Below are 19,160 nucleotides of genomic sequence, written 5' to 3'. Positions count from 1 at the left end.
TTTCTCTCTCAAACTTCCGCCCACAATAAACATGGCGGAGGCACCCTCGCTCTGATTGGCCGAATAACTTACGTGAGTTTGGTGCTCGCAGAGCGTGAGAGTTACTGGTTTCGGGATCGTGTTTTGTGTCTAGGTTCGAACCTCCGAGCTTTTTGGGTTTGTTTGCCCTCCAAAACTCAAGATGGGTTGCCACGTTCGGGGGATTTGAGGCGCCTTCTGCTTATGCTGGTCACCTTCGAGAAGACGAGGTGATAAAGGAAGGACGCGCCTGATGACCGGCCTCCCCGCGTCTGGACTGGGCTGGGGTCGCGCCGCCGCTGCGGTTTGGAATCTTGGTGTCTTCGGGACGCAGCCTTGTTTGATTAAAGTGGGAACGGATGCATTGAATGAGCAAAGGTTTTGCCCTATCCGCTCACCCAAGGGCCCTAGAGACCTTGCAGTCTAGTCTACTTTGGGTGCATTTAAGTGGGAACTACAATTTTAAGGGTTCTCTGGTATTCCCGAAACCGAGTTTTGAGCACCACCACACCCACAGCTTGGAATTCGTGACTGCCTTTCTCGACCCTGGGACTTCAACATGTATCTTGGTTCTTGGTTAAGTCGTCTATGCAAGAGTTTATCCAGACCGATCGGAAAGACCACCCAGCCAATCTGGAGTTCTCTCTCTAGAAGTCTAGCGTTGAGTTCACAAAGAATTCCAGGTGAAAGCAGGGACGGTCTTCCGCCTGCCTTTGATAGATTGTTTCCTCAGTCTTAACTCTGTTTTTATAGCAAGCAGGTCATTCTCTTCGCTACTTATAATCAAGGTTTTTTTCCCTTGAAAAAAAACAAAACAAAAAACAATAATAACTGCACATAACATAGAATCGTCTGTGTTCAGTTGATACTACTAATAGAAAAACCAAAAATAACAATCTTTTTCACACTTTTAATTAATTATTATACAAATGATTGTTATAAAGTAAATTTGTACTAAAGCTGAATAGTAACTGTACTGTCAAACTTAAGATAATTTCTAAGGTCATATTTCATTTGACAAAGAAAAATGTAGTATTGAAAGTTGGACAATTACAATTTTAGGCCCATGCAAGTGCCAGGTCATGTAAAAAGTTCAGATTCCTAAACAGAATGTAACATTTTACTTAGGGACAGTAATTAATTTGGGCTTTGACACGTTTGCAGGTAAACACAATAGAGAAATTGTATGATCTAGCCTATTTATAAACCTCATCAGTATATCAAGATGGGTCAGTGAATTGAGGCATTTACTGCCAAGCCTGAGGACCAGAGTTCATTTCCAGGACCCACAATGAGGATGCAAGAAGAGAACAGAATCAAACAACTTGCCCTCTGACCTCCACAGATGCACCATGGCACATGGGCTCCCACATGTATGGTATACACATAAATGTAATTTAAAATTTTTATTAACTTTGCCCATTGACCTAAAACAGCTAATATACCTTGAATGGACAACATTTTAAACAAACTACAAATATTTTTCTGTTGCCTTTTATAATTTTTTTTCTTCTTTTTTTAAAGAATTTAGTAGCTTTGTTGCTCGGACCAACACATGTGGAGAATTGCGTTCTTCCCACTTAGGCCAAGAAGTTACTCTGTGTGGATGGATTCAATACCGAAGGTAAACTAAGGCAAATGATTTAGGAATGCATGAAGGTTGTATTCCCAAGCAATTCCAACCTTTTGTATTTCTCTCAGAATTCACTACATTTTCCATTCTGTTTTGCTTTGGAAACTTTTAACAGTGTCACTTTCATCTGTTAAGGGTATAGTGACAAAACCTGGTCCACTAGTGGACTGAAAGAATCATGAGCTAATGCTGAAAAGTTCTTATAACCAGCAACTAGGAATAGACTAGAATTCTGTAAGCCAGCAAAGAAGCAGCAATGAGCTTGCTTTAGTAAACCTTTAAGTAGAGAAAAGGCTTAAAAAGAAAAAAGAAACATGAATAGTGATTCCTTAGGTCCCAAACCCATTTGTTGTTTTTTGTGTTCATCTCTTATGTTCCAAAGCATGTTAGCACGTTAATTCATATTGAAGAAATCCAAAATGTGGGTAGCTATTTGTCATTTAAAAAAATTTACCCTGGCTGTTAGAGTGCTTGGCATGTTCAATACAAATCTTGGCAAGAATCTTGTCCTTAACTTGCTTGTTTATAACTGTGTCAACACTATGCTGTGTGACAGTGCAGACTTATAGTTTTGCTGTAGTAACATTCTTGGAGCATTTCTTTTTTCTTTTCTTTTCATTTTTTTCTGAGATAGGGTTTCTCTGTAGCTTTGGAGTCTGTCCTGGAACTCACTTTGTAGACGCAGGTGGCCTCAAACTCACAGAGATCTGTCTGCCTCTGTCTCCCAAGTGGGATTAAATGTGTGCGCCACCACCGCTCGGCAAGCATTTCTTTTTAAACTGTATTTGTCCCCTGGATATCTGCAGTGTCACCCTTGTAGAGTCACATGTATGTAGATAAAGGAATACCTCTGCCCTTTTCAAAAGGCCTAGAGAAAACATGCATTGGCTGTCTCTTTCTCTTTGTGTTTTCTTTTTAATGAATTACTGGAAAATGGCTATTCCATCCTGTCCCCCACACCCTTATGTGTATGGGTATTTTGCATGTATGTATGTCTGGATACCCACATGCCTGGTGCCTACAGAAGTCATAAAAGGGAGTTTAATTCCATGGAAACTAGAGTTATAGACAGTTGTGAGCTGCCATCTGGGTGCTGGGAATCAAGCCTGTGTCTTTTGGAAGAGAGAGCAAGAAGTGCTCTTAACCTCTGAGCCATCTCTCCAGCCCATTTCCCTTTATTAATAAACTACATAAAGGAAAAAGGATTTAAGTTTTATTTTCTTGAATAATAAAAACTTACTCTTAGAATTTATTCCATTGCATTGATTACAGACATTATAGGAAGGAATAGGCAAACAAAGATAAATGCTTGTTCCCATTCAGTCCAATACAGTCCTTGTTATGGTACTCTCGTTAATGTAGCTCACTTACTTGGGTTGAAAGTTGACTGTCAACTCCTTGTACTTCAAGACCTTTCCTACATAGGTACTCCATGTACTCCTGAACAACACTATGAGCTCTAAATGGTGTTCAGTGTCCTTGAAATGTTCACATCTTAATCTAGTACCTCTTACTAAAGGGGGCAGCTGTTAAAAGCTGCCTTCCCATTTACTCTCCCAGGCAACCAGCAATCTTGGTTTTTGTTGTTATTGTTTTGTTTTGAGACAGGGTCTACTGTGTAGCTGGCTGGCCTGGAATCCACAGAAATCCACTTACCGCTGCCTCCCAAGTGTTGGAATTAAAGACATGTGCCACCGTATTCAGTTGCCAGCAATTTAACTGTTAGTTATTGTATAAAAATAAAACCATACTCCCAAGTTGAGTAAAATTGTTGTGCCCAAATTCCTTCTTAGAACATTAGCACTCTCTGAGAAAAGACTTCATAGCTAACTTTTTCAAGAACAGTGACCACAATACAATGTACTTGATGTCCTTTGCAACAGAAATTAAGAAGTTAGGCAGCCCTAACCATCATATGAGTATATCATTGTTTGCACACAGGGTATAGTTAAAGCTGATTCCAGACCATGTATTAAAACCATTTATTTGATTTTAGCACATTGAGTTCCTATAAGATGCTAGAACAAATGAGAAAGATAGTTCATCATCTTCCACAAGTAAGAAGAAAGGCATCAGGAAGAAGTAAACCTCTTCTTCAGAACCCATCAAATCTTCATACCTGTAGTTGACAAAAGCCATAGTCCTCAATTTCTTTATATGAGAAATCCACTTTCAATGTTGCAGGCAAGATCAAGAAACATTTTCAGGGGCTGGAGAGATGGCTCAGGAGTTAAGGGTGAATTCTGCTCTTGCAGACCCATACTTTATTTACCAGCATTTACATCAGGCTCACAACTGCCTGTGACTCCAGCTCCAGGGGAATTTGATGCCACTGGCCTTCCAGGTACCTGCATTCACATGCACATACCCACACGCAGATACATAATTGAGATGAAAGTGAATCTTTACAAAAGTAGCTTTCAGACTTTTCTTCGCCATGATTGCCATGGCGAACCTTCTTTTCTGCTGATAGTGCTGTAAGAGCCTGGTACACAGGTCTGAGACTTTGTGAGGGATTTTACTGCAAACAAGTGATTGCATGCTTCCCTGACACTGCAAAAGAGATGCTGGCAGCAACCACATTCGAAAACTAGCTAGGCATGATGGTGTGCACCTTTAATCCCAGCACTGGAGAGGGGCTAAGGCAAACAGATCTCTGAGGCACATATAGCAAATTAGTAGCTATATGAATAATTAATAATTCTAGTTGAAAAAAAAATTTGGCCAGGTGTGGCAGTACATACCTATAATAATCTCAGCTACTTAAAAAGCCAAGGCGGGAAGATGTCAAGTTCATAGACAAATTTAGGACTAGGCAACAAGATCTGATCCTTTCTCAAAAAAAAAAAAGAAAGAAAAAAATGTCATAAGATAGTTGCATGAATATAACTTATAAAAGTGCATAATTATAAAATGGGGCAATTACATGGAACTTTTATTACTGGTTTTGTCTTTACATTTTTGAGCTGAGAAACTTTATCCTAAAATATTCTTTCTTTTTCCATTATTCAGGCAAAACACCTTCTTAGTCCTAAGAGATTGCCATGGTCTTGTTCAAATTATCATTCCCCAGGATGAGGTAATAAAAGGTTTCCTACCATTATCTAAAAGCTTCTTTGATAGGATGTAAGCTAAATAGTTTAATCAGCATTCTGAAGTTTTAATTTTAGCGGTTAATTGTTAATAAAAACAAAACTACATATTAAGGTATGATGGATGAACTGAAGGAAGAGATGGCTAATCTGCTAAGAGCACATGCTGTTTTTTTTTGTTTGTTTTTGTTTTTTTTTTTGTTTGTTTGTTTGTTTTTTTAAGGACCAGGTTCAAGTCCCAACACGTACATAACAGCTCATAGCCGTCTCTATCTCCAGTTCCAGGGAATCCAATGTTGGCTTCCAAGGGCACCAAGCATGTGTATGTTTTATTCACATACATTCATGCAAACAGCTAATACCATAGACAAAGGCCAAATTCTCTAGTATATAAAAACTATGCAAAAGGGAGAGGCAGGGCCTCAGGTAACAAGATGGCTCAGAGGGTATAAAGGTGCCTGCCACCAAGCCTGATAGTGTGAGTTCAAAACCCACATGGTAGAAGGAAAAAACCAACTCCCACAAGTTATTCTGACTTCCATGTGTGCCGTGCCACACTCGTGTGAGGGCTTGTGCATATACACACATACAATGTAATAAATAAATGTAATAAATAAATTAGCTATCAAAAAATCAGGAAAGGACCCAGAATGTGAAGATGAAATTCATAGGAAAAAAGCATAACCTAAAAATAATTTTCAAAGAAAATATGTCAAACATGATAGCATACACTTACAATCTCATCATTGGGAGGCAAATGCAAGAGCTCACAAATTCAAGGCCAGTCTAGATGACATGAGACCCTATCTAAAGTGTGTGTGTGTGTGTGCGCGCACATGTACACGCACATATACATGAAAGTATACCAAAGACAGAGATGTGATTTAGGGCTGTGGAGGTGGCCCAGTAGATAAAGATTCTTGCCACCAAGCTGACAGCCTGGGGTTGATCTCTGGGACCCACATGGTGGAAGGAGAGAACCACCAGCTCTCACAAGCTGTCCTCTGACCTCTACATACAGGCCATGGCACATGTGTACACAGACATACAAACACACACTCACTTGGGCAACTTAGACTCTGTCTGAAAATAAAAGCTGGCAAGCCAGGCATAGTGGTGCACACCTTTAACCCCAGCATTTGGGAGGCAGAAGCAGTTTGAGGCCAGACTGACTCATCTGCATAGTGAGTAGCCAGTGAACATGGTAGTGCACACCTACAATCTCAGCACTTGGAAGGCTGAGAATTCAAATCCAGTGGGGACTATATAGTGAGACCCTGTCAAAGGAAAGGCGGGAGGGAAGGCTCTCAGTGGTCTTACTAGCTGTGTTATATGGGACCAAAGTGGCAAATGGAATTTACAAACCGTTGTAATAACATCATTGAGACAGCTCTAATATTACAGCAAGTAAGCTATGAATATCATTTTTCTAAACTCTGGGCTCACTGAAGGGTTCTTTCATTTATTCTCAGAACTGACTCTCCTCCCCACTTATTTGCAGTCGGCTGCATCTGTGAAGAAGATACTATGTGAAGCCCCTGTGGAATCTGTGGTGAAAGTTTCTGGGACAGTTATCTCCCGCCCTCCAGGACAAGAGAATCCAGTCAGTAGTTTAGGAAATAGAGTTTGTCTTTGTGTATCTTCAATACCTGTGTATACATTAACAACATAGATTGAGTCCCTTGTGGACACTTAGCACTAAAGTTCCTAAATTCCACTTATGAACTCAAAGATTCAACACCCATATAAGTGTGCACAAAGAGGCATGTCGATCTTGACAAATATGTAATGATATTTGCTGATCTTAAGAGCCAAAGATATAAATAAAAATATAAAAATTATATATGTATATAAATGCATGTTTTTTACAAATTTATATTGCATATGTCCTGAAAAATGATTTTCTAACATAGGTCTTTTTTTCCCCAAGAAAATGCCAACAGGTGAGATTGAAATTAAAGTTAAAACAGCGGAGCTCCTGAATGCTTGCAAGAAACTACCCTTTGAGATTAAAGACTTTGTGAAGGTGAGGGCATCTCATTAATAAAATCAAGTATCTAGAAAGTAATCAAAAAGCGGAAGTTTTAAAGAAGTTTCCCTTCTATAAAATGAGTATCTTATTATTAATTATCCTAATGAATTATCTACAAACTGACAACTTATTATGTTTTTGGAGTCCAGACAGGTTGAAATGAATTCTGTCTTTTAAGATTTGAAGTATTCTATTGTTCAAGTTTTTTCATTGCTATTGTTTAAAATGTTGAAAGAAAAATTATATCTAGCTTGGAAATGGGAAAGTTGCATGGGGAATCATTTTCCTATTAAGTTGAAACTTCTAACAGTAATAAAATGTATGCTTAGAGTAATTGATAATTTTTTTTTAACTTTATGTGCATTGTGTGAGGGTATCAGATCCTCTGGAACTGGAGTTATAGACATTTGTAAACTCCTATGTGGAATTGAACCCTGGTCCTCTGGAAGAACAGCTAGTGCCATCTCTCTAGCCCTGGATTTAGGATGGTCTTTGCCAAAAGTTTCAAAGCTTGATAGAGGCAGCCAGCACTGGTTATACCCAAATTAAAAAGAAAAGAAAAATATATACCCAGATAATTTTTAACTTGTCACACTCATAACTTGTGCGTGTGTGTGTGTGTGTGTGTGTGTGTGTGTGTGTGTGTGTGTGTGTATTTGATTGGTTGGTTTTGGTTTTTTTGAGACAGGGTCTTACTATGTAGCTCTGGCTGTCCTGGAACTCATCTATAGACAAGGCTACCTCCAAACTCGCAGAAATCACCTGTCTCTGCCTCTCAAATGCTGGGATTAAAGGTGTGCACTACTATGCTTTTTAAGCCAATCTATTAAGGTATTTGTATACATGTGCACATTTTGTGTGTATGTGGAGACCAAAGGAAAACCTTGAGTGTCATTCCTCAGGTACTGTCCACCTTTAGACAGGGTCTGTCACTGATCTGGAACTTATAAGCAGAGTATGCTGGGTGGCCAGCAAGCCCCAGGGATGTGCCTGTCTACACCTGCCTTGTGCTAGGATCACAAGTGTGCACTTTCACACCCAGATCCTTAAGTTCTGCTCAGGGTCGAACTTAGGTGCTTGTACTCACAGGATAGATCCTTTATCAGCAGTAATGGCTGTTTTTAAATCAGCTTAGTACAACCTAGAATCATATGAGAAAACAATCTTGGTGAGGGTAGTCCAGATGAGGTTGGCCTGTGAGCATGCCTTCAGGGGATTTTCTTAATTGGATTAATTGATTTGGGAAAATGAACCCTGTGCTGTAGGAGACATCATTTCAAGGCCTGGGCCCTCTGGGCTGGGTAAAAAGGAACAAGCTGGGCCTGTATGCATTGACTCCTTGCTCTCTGCTCTTGGCTGTGGGTGTAATGTGACCAGCTGCAGTGATGGGCTGAACCAGAACCGAGAGCCAAAGTAAACCTTTCTCTCTTAAGTTGCTTTTGTGAAACTAAATGCCAACTAAGCACTACTAGGCTGATTTCCCCAGTCCTATTAAGAGATTTTTAAGGCTGGGCTATAGTGGTGCACACATTTAATCCCAGCACCTAGAACTCAGGAGACAGAGGCAGGCAGATCTCTGTGAGTTTGAGGCCAGCCTGATGTACAGAACCAGTTCCAGGACAGGCTCCAAAGCTACACAGAGAAACTGGAAGGAAGGGGGAGAGAGATTTTTAATTATATGCCACTAAGTCTTATATTCAAGTTCATTGATTGGGAAAAAAAATGTAATTACAAAGTTGACCTTATTATAGAAAAAAAAAAAAAGAAAATAAACTTCCTAAGGTAAACATTCAGAAAAAGAAGTTATAGGCATTTCTACTATTTCTGTTTCTGGTATGAAAAAATTGAGCTATTACCTACATTAAAGGAATTTTTTCTTTTTCTTTCTTTTTTTTTTTTTTTTTATAAGTTCTCAGTACAAAGATGAGTATAAGGATTTGCAGCCTTGAAAATAAACAAACCTGAACTGGAAAGATAGCTCAGTGGTTAAGAACATATACTGCTCTTACAAAGGACAAGAGTTTGGTTCCCAGCCAGTTCATTAGGTGCCTCCCAAGTGCTTGTAACTCCAGTTCCCAGGAATGCCCCTGGCTCTAAGGCTACCTGCACTCATGCGCACAGACTCACAGCAGACAGGCACCTACACATATCCCCCACCAATAAATAAATGTAAGTTTAAGAAATTAAAGATAACTACCTTCTTAATGCTCAAAACTGTTTAAACATAAAAATCTTTAATTTGTGTAGAAAACGGAGGCTCTTCGTTTGCAATATCGGTACTTAGATCTTCGAAGCTTCCAAATGCAGTACAACCTGCGGCTGAGGTCCCAGATGGTCATGAAGATGCGGGAATATCTCTGTAATCTACATGGTAAGCCTGAAATCCATTCTGTTTTATTGTATATGCTCTTCATTGTTGGGTCGCCTGTTCCCAAAAGTCTAATTAGATCAGGGTGTAAACTGGTTGCTTACTGGGTCACAAATATGTCCTTTAAAGTAATAATGTCTCCAGGTAGTAGTAGTATATGCCTTTAATCCCGGCACTCAGGAGGCAGAGGCAGGCGGATCTCTGTGAATTCGAGGCCAGCTCCAGAGCTACACAGAGAAACCCTGTCTCAAAAAACCAAAAACCAAAAAAAAAGGGGGGAAGGTAGTAACGTCTATTACAGTTACTAGTATTTCCCGCCACTACTGAGGACAGTCTTTGGTTGTTTCCTTATAGTAAGTTTCTCTCTTATACCCCCACTTCTAACAGTTCAGTTCTCCTAATTCCTTTTGTTTGAAACAAGTTCTCACTATTATAGTACAGGGTATAGGACCTGACTGTGTAACCCAGGCTGGCCTTAACTTGAAACAGTCCTTCTGCTTTAGTCTCACTGTAGAATTACAGTATGACCAACTACACCCAGCTTATGTTTGTTTGTTTGTTTGTTTGAGATACGTTTAGGCTGACCTTGAACCCACAAGCACCTTAGCCTCTTGAGTTATGGGGTTGCAGGTGTAGACCACAATGCCCATGCTTTTACACCATTTGTTGGGAAGTCTAAGATTTCCCATGAGTAAACTAGAGCACTCCTGGGTACATATATTGTTTGATCATTGCAGTTCTAGGAGAGCATTTCAGTAGACACAAATTCATCAGACACTTAGAATCATTTCCTATGGTAAACATCAGCTCTGTGAGCAGAATTACAAGGCCCATTTTTCTTGGATTTGTGGAAACCAACCTGAGTATTTCTTCCTTCAGGCATCTTTGTAATTAAAGGAAACCTCTGATTTGTACTTCCCTATTGACGTTGTACTTGCCAAATTTGCTATGTATTTAACTGCTTTTTCTCTGTTCTTAGGGTTTGTGGATGTAGAAACCCCAACATTGTTTAAGAGAACCCCAGGGGTATGTCTGTTACTTAATATCTTACTATTAATATCCTCTTCATTATAAAAGTGATTGTTTTGCTTTTTATGATCACTTGGCTCATTTTATTTACTTTTATTATTACCTCAGGATTTTCGCATTAACTAGGTTATTTTAAAAATTGAGAAAATTATGTGTGTCAGCATTTTAGATCAGAATGCCTTTATTCTGCATGAGTTTTCTATCCCTTGAATTTTATAGATTTGAATCATTAATGAATCTTTCATTAAAACCTTGTTTATTAAGAACTGTATGAACTGGGCTGGAGAGATGATTCAGTGGTTAAAAGCACATAGGAAAACTCCAGCTCCAGGGGATCAGAAACCCTTTTCTGACTTGTAAACACTGCATTCATGCACACATACCCACATGCAGACAGATATATACACACATAATTAAAATAAAATCCTGGACTGAAGAGATGACTCAACCATTAAAGGCTAGACAACCAAAAAGGTGAAAATAAAATCTTTAAAAAAAAAAAAAACTGTCAACTAAAAAAATAGAAAAATTTTAAAGAGATGGAGGTGTCTCTGTCTACTAAGAGCAACTGTCCCCTATAATCCCTTCCATTCTGCTCCAAGTTTGCTTCAACCTTACCTCTGAGCTGCCAAGCTGACCAGGGACACTAGTAACAAAAAAGCACCTTAACTAATGTGGTTCCACACACCCTAGCCTCATTTGTCCTTAGCTGAAGCTTTCAAGCCAGCACTTGTCCCAGGAATATTGTCACTGCAGCTGAGTTCACTAAGGCTAGGACTGCCATGGTTGGGGACTGGCCCAGGTGGTGGGATTAGAACCATGGGAACCTCACCATTGCTTAGGACATGAACCATTCTAGGGAACTATGGGAACCTCATCATTGCTTAGGATAGGAACCATTCCAGGGAACTATGGGAACCTCACCATTGCTTAGGACAGGAACCATTTTAGGGAACTATGGGGACTTCATCATTGCTTAGGACAGGAACTAGAGCAACAACTCTTCTGCTGTGCAGTCTGTCTTGGTCCCCTAGAAGCTATAGGGCCTTTTGATGGTGTATCTCATTCTCTTCATCAGTGAAGGATCTGTTCCCATCTTTCCCCTGTAGCTTCTTCCCTATATAGTCTTTTTCCTGTACTTTTTAAGGAAATGGGCACAAAGTGGTTGGCTTGGGATTTGACACAGGAAAATAAAAGCTATATTAATAAGAAAAGAAGAACCAGACAAGGTGACACATGCCTGTAGGACTAGCACCTGGGAAGCTAAGGCTTTGAGACCATCAGCTCTGTCTACACAGATCCTGTTAAAAAAGGAACTGAGATTTAAAAAAAAAAAAAAAACTACTGATATTTAATAACTCTTTATTTGATCTACACACTTTTTTAAAAAAGTTTAGGGGCTGGAGAAATGGCTCAGCAATTAAGAGCACCAGCTGCTCTTGCCTAGATTCTGGGTTCAATTCCCAGCACTCACATGGTGGCTCATAACCATCTCTAGTGGGATCTTTTGCTCTCTTCTGGCATGCAGGAATACAAGCAGATGGAATACTCATAATACATAAACTAAGTAAATGAGTCTTTAAGAAAACAGTTTATGGATTAGGTATCTAGTTCAGTGGTACAGTGTTCATGGAGCATGTTCAAGGTCCTGTGCCCAAAAGCAAACAAAAGAAAACAAATCCCTGTTTTCAGAAAGCATTTAAGGGTTACTTGCTGGGGCTGGAAAGATGGCTCAGCAGTTAAGAGTACTGGCTGCTCTGTAACTCCAATTCCAGGGTACCTGACACCCTCATACAGATAAACACACAGGCAAAACACTAATGTACATTTTAAAAAAAATTTTTTAATTTAAAAAAAATGAATAGCTTGCTTAGGAAATGTTGCACAAAATTTGTTCTGCTATAATAAAATAGAGAATTTGTTTACACATACATACACTTAACTGCTATATACAAGCAGTATTTAAAGCTTATTTTAGGGGTGAGAGAAATGGCCCAGTAATTACGAGCACTTGCTGCTCTTCCAGAGGACCCTGTTCTGTTTCCAGCACCCAAATCAAGTGGTTCTCAACAGCCTGTATCTCCAGGTTCAGAGGTTCTAATACCCAATTCTAGCCTGTGTGTATGTACCCACATACACGTTTACACACAACACACACACAGAGAGAGAGAGAGAGAGACATACAAAAAATACAATAAAGTTTTTAAAAAGTTTATTGTAGCAGGGCATGGCACATGTCTCAATTCCAGGACTCAAGAGGCAGGGACAGGTGGATCTCTATGAATTCCAGTCTAGCAAGAGCTACATGATGAGACTCTGTCTATAAATAAATAAATAAATAAATAAATAAATAAATGTTACTGTATGCAAATTGTTATATGGACTATAAGATGAACAAGAAATAGTTTGTCATTGGGAACCTTGCTCTTTAATTTCCTTGGTATGTTTAAGTATTTACTTGTACTAGCATTTATACTCTGAGTTTGGTTTGTTAATTTTTTTCAGGAATTTTCTTTGGCTTTGTTTTATGAAAACAGAGTCTTCTTGTGGGTCAGGGTGCCCTTGAACTTACTACTTCTCTACCTCAGCCTCCTGAGTGTTGGAATTACAGGCATTTGCCGTACCTGGCTTAGGTGTTTTGTTTATGTATTTTTCAGTAATGTCTCCTTCCCCTCTCCCACCTCTCTCTCTCTCTTTAAAAGGGTGCCAAAGAGTTTTTAGTACCATCCAGGGAACCTGGAAAGTTTTATTCTCTCCCTCAAAGTCCTCAGCAATTTAAGCAGCTTCTGATGGTTGGTGGTTTAGACAGGTAAACTGGCTTTTTTTTTTTTTTTTGGTAATGCTATCATTCATCCAAAAAGGGAAGAAGAAAGGCTGGGGGAGAAGGGGATGTGGTATGGACAAAACTTGTCCACCCTGGGAACGGTGAGATGGCTCAGTGGCAAAAAGCTGTTGCCATAAGGCTGGTTATGTGAGTTCAATCCCAGAACCCATATGCAAGTGGAAGGAGAGAGCTAGCTCCACCAAATAGTCCTCTCACCTACACGTGTCTGTGCCCGCACCCTGTACCCACCCACCCGTCACTCAGTAATAGCACAGAATCTTCAAGTTGTCTGATTTGAAGAGGTTAAGATTTGTACATGAATTTTGTGATTGCTTGTTCCCTAAAAATTGTAGTAGCCATCACTTATTTAAAGTTTATCAGGTGGCATTAGGTAGAAAGCTGGCATTAGGTAGTTCTGGCAGGGGATTAAAAATAAAGTTCCGAGCTGGGCCAGTGGTGGTGCACACCTTTAATTCCAGCGCTTGGGAGGCAGAGGCAAGTGGATCGCAGTGAGTTCGAGACCACTGTGGTCTCCAAAGCAAGTTCCAGGACAGACTCCAAAGCTACAGAGAAACCCTATCTTGAAGGGGGGGGAATAAAATATATATATATATATATATATATATATATATATATATAGTATATTGAAATTTATAAAATATTAGATAGAGATTATATTGGCTGGGCAATGGTGGTGCACACCTTTAATCCCAGTGCTCTGGAGGCAGGGGCAGACAGATCTCTGAGTTCGAGGCTAGCCTGGTCTACAGAGTGAGTTCCAGGACAGCCAGAGCTATACAGAGATACCCTGTCTCAAAACACAAAAGAAAAAACAAAAAGAAATAAATTATATTGTTTGGGGAAATATAGTAAGCATTGTAATAAGCCTGGAGAAATGTCTTGGGGCTTAAGAGCATGAGCTTTTCTTACAGAGGACCTGAGTTCAGTTCCCAGCACCCCAGGTCAGACACTTCACAAACGTCTGTAACTCCAGTTCGAGTGATCCAATACCTCTGGCCTCTGTGGACTGCAAACATGCATTTACCCAAACATGGACAAGCACACTTATGTATTATTTAATTTTTAATTTTTAAAATTAATTCTAAAGAGAAAGAAAGAAAGCATGATATGTTAGACCTCTAGAGACATCTATAAAATACTAACCTCTCATGGTTAGCTATGTATCTGATTAGATTTGAGTGTAATAAAGTTTCCGAGGCTGGGATACAGCTTCATAGAATGCTTGCTTAGCATGTCTAAGGGCCTGAGTTTGAGCTTTAGCACCACAAATAAAGTTTCTTTTCATCCATTTCATCGCCTGTACTGCCAAAACTTTGGGGGGAAAAATGGTTTGGATCATTTAAAAATCAAGCTAGGTTGGCTCATTTTTTTCTTTTAGATTTATTTATTGTGTATGCAGCATTATGTCTACACGTATGCCTGCAAACCAGAAGAGGGCACCAAATCTCATTCTAGATGGCTGTAAACTACCATGCAGGTGCTGGGAATTTAACTCAGGACCTCTGGAAGAACAGCCAGTGCTCTTAACCTCTGCACCATCTCTCCAGCCCTTAACTCTAGTTTTCAATTACAGATATTTTCAGGTTGCCCGGTGTTATCGAGATGAAGGTTCAAGACCAGATAGGCAGCCGGAGTTTACTCAGGTACTCAGTTATACCTACTTGCTCTTACAAATTCGTGTTTGCTACAACTAAGGATTTTCAGTACTAGGGCAGTAACTTTTTGAGCTTTTAAAAGTTAACTTAAAAGGTTTCATTTTCATATACACTTCATTTTTGTTGATCTTCTGCCCTGATTCCTCTCCAGTCCCCTGCCTCCCACTGTTCTGCTTCCCCCCCCCCAATTATCCTCCTCCTTTTATATCACATGCATCCTACCTTGCTTTTTATTCCTCTCCTTAAGATCTCTTCTTTCCCTTCTTATAGTTCCTTTTATAATTGCATGACCTATATCTGCACACATATATGCACATATTGTAAAGTGGGAGAAAGCATGGTGGGATACTTGTCTCTCTGCACCTGGGATACTTCACTGAATATCATTTCCACTTCCATTTTCCTGGAAATGTCATGACTTTCTTTCTCTTTGTGGCTCAATAAAATTTCAGTGTGTGTGTGAGTGTATGTACATCTTTCACATTTTCTTCATCCACCCATCCATTAATGGTTATCTTGGCTGCTTCTGTTTATTAGCTATTATGAATGGTACAGCAATAAACACAGATGTGCTGTGTGCTGAGACTTAGAGCTTTTGAGTATATAACCAAGAGTGGGAAACCAGATCATACAGTGAAAGTTTGTGCTTTTTTGAAAAGCTACACCAGTTTACTCTCTCACCAGCAGTGAGTTCTTTGTTTCCCCAGTGTCTGCCCAGCATTTATTGTCATTTGTGTTCTTTTAAGATTTTTTTTTCCAGGTGTGGGGCTGTTGAGACAAATTCTAAATCTCTCTATTGTAGCCTTGGCTGGCCTTGAACTCCCTGAGTAGACCAGGTTGGCCTCATACTCACAGATATCTGCCTGCCTCTGTCTCCTGAGTACTGACATTACAGGGTATCCCACCATGCCCAGCAAGTTTTCATTTTACATGTGTGACTCTTTTTCCTGCATGTACCTGGCTGGTGCTCATGGAAAACCCTAGAACTGCAGTTACAGGTGGCTTTCTGCCATGCAGTTGCTGGAAACTGAACTCAAGTCTTCTTCTAAAGCAGAAAGTACTCTTGACCACTAGACCATCTCTCCATCCCCATCCTTCATTTTCTTGGCATTCTACCTGAGAAGAGACAGAATTTCAAAATAATTTGAATCTATTCCATTCATCCTTTTCATAAAGAATGCAGTTATCAACTAAGGCATACCAGATATTCCTAGTATTTTAACATTTATGAAATGATAAAGTTCCTAAAACAAATCTTAACCACCAAAAATTATTACTCTAGGTAAAGGCACTCATCAGGTAAAGGCACTTGCTCCTCAAGCCTGACAGCTTGAGTTTGAGCCCTGAACCCATGAAAAGGTAGAAAGAGAGAATTGACTCCAGAGTTGTCTTTTGACCTCCATATGTGTTTTGTGGCACACTTGTGCCTACCCCACATTATATACTCACAAACAGAATAATAAATGAAAAACAAAGTTAAAGCCAGGCATGGTGGTGCGCACCTTTAATCCCAGCCCTCTGGAGGCAGAGGCAAGTGAATATCTGAGTTTGAGGCTAATATGACCTTCAAAGCAATTTACAGACAGCCAAGGATACACAGAGAAACCCTGTCTCAAAAAACAAACAACAAAAATAAAGCTAAAAGAAGAATCAATATGCCACCAAAAATAGGACAGAGTTGGGGCTGGAGAGATGGCTCAGCAATTAAGAGTCTTGCAGAGGGCCTGGGTTCAATTCCCAGCACCCACATGGTAGCTCACAACTATTTGAAACTTCAGTCCCAGGGAATGAGAATCCTCTTCTGGCTTTCATGAGCAGCAGCTATGTGTGTATATATACAGGCAAAATATTCATGTACATAAAATATTAGAATGCTACCTTTAAAGAAAATAATTGTATATGCTGATACTCATTTATTTATATAATCTACAGATTTATCAGAACCTTTTGGCTTAGTTAAGATAGCATTAATTAATGTAATTAAATGCAAAAATCACAAGTTTGGAATCATAATGGCCACGATCAGGTGTAGCCTGACTAGTTACTGATTGCAGTATGCAAACAATTTTCTTAGCTTCTCTGAGACTCCAACCATGAGCTAGCTTTGGGAAATAAACAAGTTGATGTATGTTAGGCAATAGCAGCCATCAACATAGAAGTGATGTATAATATTTATACCCTTAATCATGTATTGTTCTAGGCAGGTATTTATAAGGTAACTTAAAGCCAAGAAATATATGCTGTAACTATTCATGTTAGTTTCCATGTTATTTTGGTTTCAGATTGACATAGAGATGTCTTTTGTAGACCAGACTGGCATTCAGCGTTTAATTGAGGGTTTACTGCAGTATTCCTGGCCTGATGATAAAGATCCTGTGGCGATTCCTTTTCCTTCCATGACTTTCGCTGAGGCCCTGGCCACCTATGGAACCGATAAGCCAGACATTCGATTTGGGATGAAGGTACTTTCTTCATGTTTCTAGGACCACCCCCACATAGTTCAGCCATCTTTTCAGGCATTTTGAAGAAATTTATAAGTGTTACATTGTTGGATAATATTTTTAATGTTTCTTTATGTTGTTACCAAACTACAGCAAAAGAATAACTTGTTAGCTTTGTGTTTTGGTTTGGTTTTGTTTGTTTGTTTGTTTGTTTGTTTTTCAGGATAGAGTTTTCTCTGTATTGTTTTGGGGCCTGTCCTGGAACTTGCTCTATAGACTAGGCTGGCTTCGAACTCCCAGAGATCCACCTGCCTCTGCCTCCTGAGTGCTGGGATTAAAGGCATGCGCCACCAACGCCCAGTTGTGTGTTTAATTTCTTCAGATGAGGTCCCTGAAGTTTGTTATGTAGCTGAAGCTACTAGGTTCAAACTTGAGATCCTTGTGCCTCAGCCTCACACATGATGGGGTTACAAGTATGTGTCATCATACCCAGTAAGTGCATTAAGGTATTATTAGGTGGTGGTGGTGCACACCTTTAGTCCTAGCACTCAGATGGCACAGACAGGCAGATCTCTTGAGTTCAAGGACAACCTAGTCTACAGACTGAATTCCAGGACAGCCAGGACTAAAGAGAAACTCTGTCTTGGGGAGAGGGTTTGAGAGGAAAAAAACCTAAAAACAACAACAAAAAAGAGTAAGATTAAGATACTTGCTCATGTCATGCCTGACAACCTGAATTTTCTCCCTAAAACTGACATGGTGGAGAGGAGAACTGATCCCCAAAAGCTGCCCTCTGACCATAAACACACACACACACACAAAATAATAAATATGTAAATGTAAAAAAATTTAAGAGCAAGGTTTTTATTATAAATTTTTATTATAGTATTTACCATTTACTGATTTTATAGACACGAATAGTTATTTGAAAGAAAAACAATTTTCATTTTCAATTTTTCTGTGTAAATATGGCTCTCAGAAGGCAAATAATTGAGTTACTAATTTTCCTTGGTCTGTAAAGAGCTTAAATATATGAACACATTCAGATTATCAGTATCTATAAGAGCAAAAGTAGAATGTTTATGTAGCAGTTTTATTAACAAGTCTCCTATTACTTGTCCTTAGAGACTAATATCCCTTGGTCTTTGTAATGCTGGTACCATTTCTGAATCTCACTTCTTGCTACAGTCTTTAAATATTCTGCCTAGTCTGTAAGTAGTCAGTAGTCAGTACTGTTTGTTTTAAAACAGGTTCCCCCTCTGTAGCCCAAGTAGGCCTCAAACTCACAATGATTCTCCTGTGTTCACCTGCCAGCTCAGTTTCTACAATGAACAAATATTCACACAAAGTCATAAGTATATTCTTTGGTTTGTTTTTTGTTTTTCAAGATGGGATTTCTTTGGGTAGCCCTGGCTGTCTGGGAACTCACTCTGTAGACCAGGCTGGCCTCGAACTTAGTGAACCACCTGCCTCTGCTTCCCAAGTGCTGGGATTAAATATATGCACAGCAATCATTATAATTACTATAAATACATTCTTTTTTGATTTTTTTCGAGACAGGTTTTCTCTTTGTAGCTTTGGCTGTCCTGCAACTCCCTCTGTAGACCAGGCTGGACACAAACTCAAAGAGATCCACCTGCCTCTGCCTCCCAAGTGCTGGGAGTAAAGGCATGCACCACCACCGCCCAGCTAGTACATTCTCATATACAACCATTTCGTGTTTATTTATAGTACAGAATACTGGTTGAGACTGTTAGGCCAATCTGGTCTAACATAGTACTGTCTTTTCAGGCAAACACTGAACCTACACTAACCCTGTATGAATACATTCTTGAAATGCTAAATTACTAAGATGGAGTTCTTTTTTCTTTTTAAGCAAGTTTTCAGGATCCCTTTGTCTCTGCCTCCCAAAGCCAGGTTACAAGCACAGCATGACTATGCCCAGCTTTTACATGGGTTCTGGATATTTGAACTTTGGTCATCATGCTTATATAACAAGCACTTACCCATTGAACCATCTCTCCAGCCTTAGCTGTTTCTTTAAAAC

At 39.5% G+C, this 19,160-nt stretch overlaps 1 protein-coding gene across 2 annotated transcripts in view; it reads left to right on the top strand.

Annotated features, from left to right (window-relative positions):
- Positions 1–178: 178 nt before the first annotated feature.
- The window catches only part of Dars2 (aspartyl-tRNA synthetase 2, mitochondrial), a 28,893-nt gene continuing 9,911 nt past the window's right edge, over positions 179–19,160 (top strand). Inside the window, exons 1-10 of one of the 2 annotated variants that reach the window (XM_051186079.1) lie at positions 179–701; positions 1,543–1,642; positions 4,664–4,730; positions 6,245–6,346; positions 6,674–6,769; positions 9,023–9,146; positions 10,123–10,169; positions 12,875–12,981; positions 14,591–14,660; positions 16,955–17,134. In XM_051186079.1, coding sequence (XP_051042036.1) covers positions 578–701; positions 1,543–1,642; positions 4,664–4,730; positions 6,245–6,346; positions 6,674–6,769; positions 9,023–9,146; positions 10,123–10,169; positions 12,875–12,981; positions 14,591–14,660; positions 16,955–17,134 — 1,017 coding nt within the window. In that variant the 5' untranslated portion in view covers positions 179–577. Of the gene's footprint in view, positions 702–1,542; positions 1,643–4,663; positions 4,731–6,244; positions 6,347–6,673; positions 6,770–9,022; positions 9,147–10,122; positions 10,170–12,874; positions 12,982–14,590; positions 14,661–16,954; positions 17,135–19,160 lie in introns of those variants that run through there. The other variant, XM_051186080.1, reaches the window with a different exon arrangement.

The sequence above is a fragment of the Phodopus roborovskii genome, unplaced genomic scaffold (genome assembly GCF_943737965.1).
Source record: "Phodopus roborovskii unplaced genomic scaffold, PHOROB, whole genome shotgun sequence".
NCBI classification, from domain to species: Eukaryota; Metazoa; Chordata; class Mammalia; order Rodentia; family Cricetidae; genus Phodopus; species Phodopus roborovskii.
This window is presented reverse-complemented; position numbering and strand designations above follow the sequence as displayed.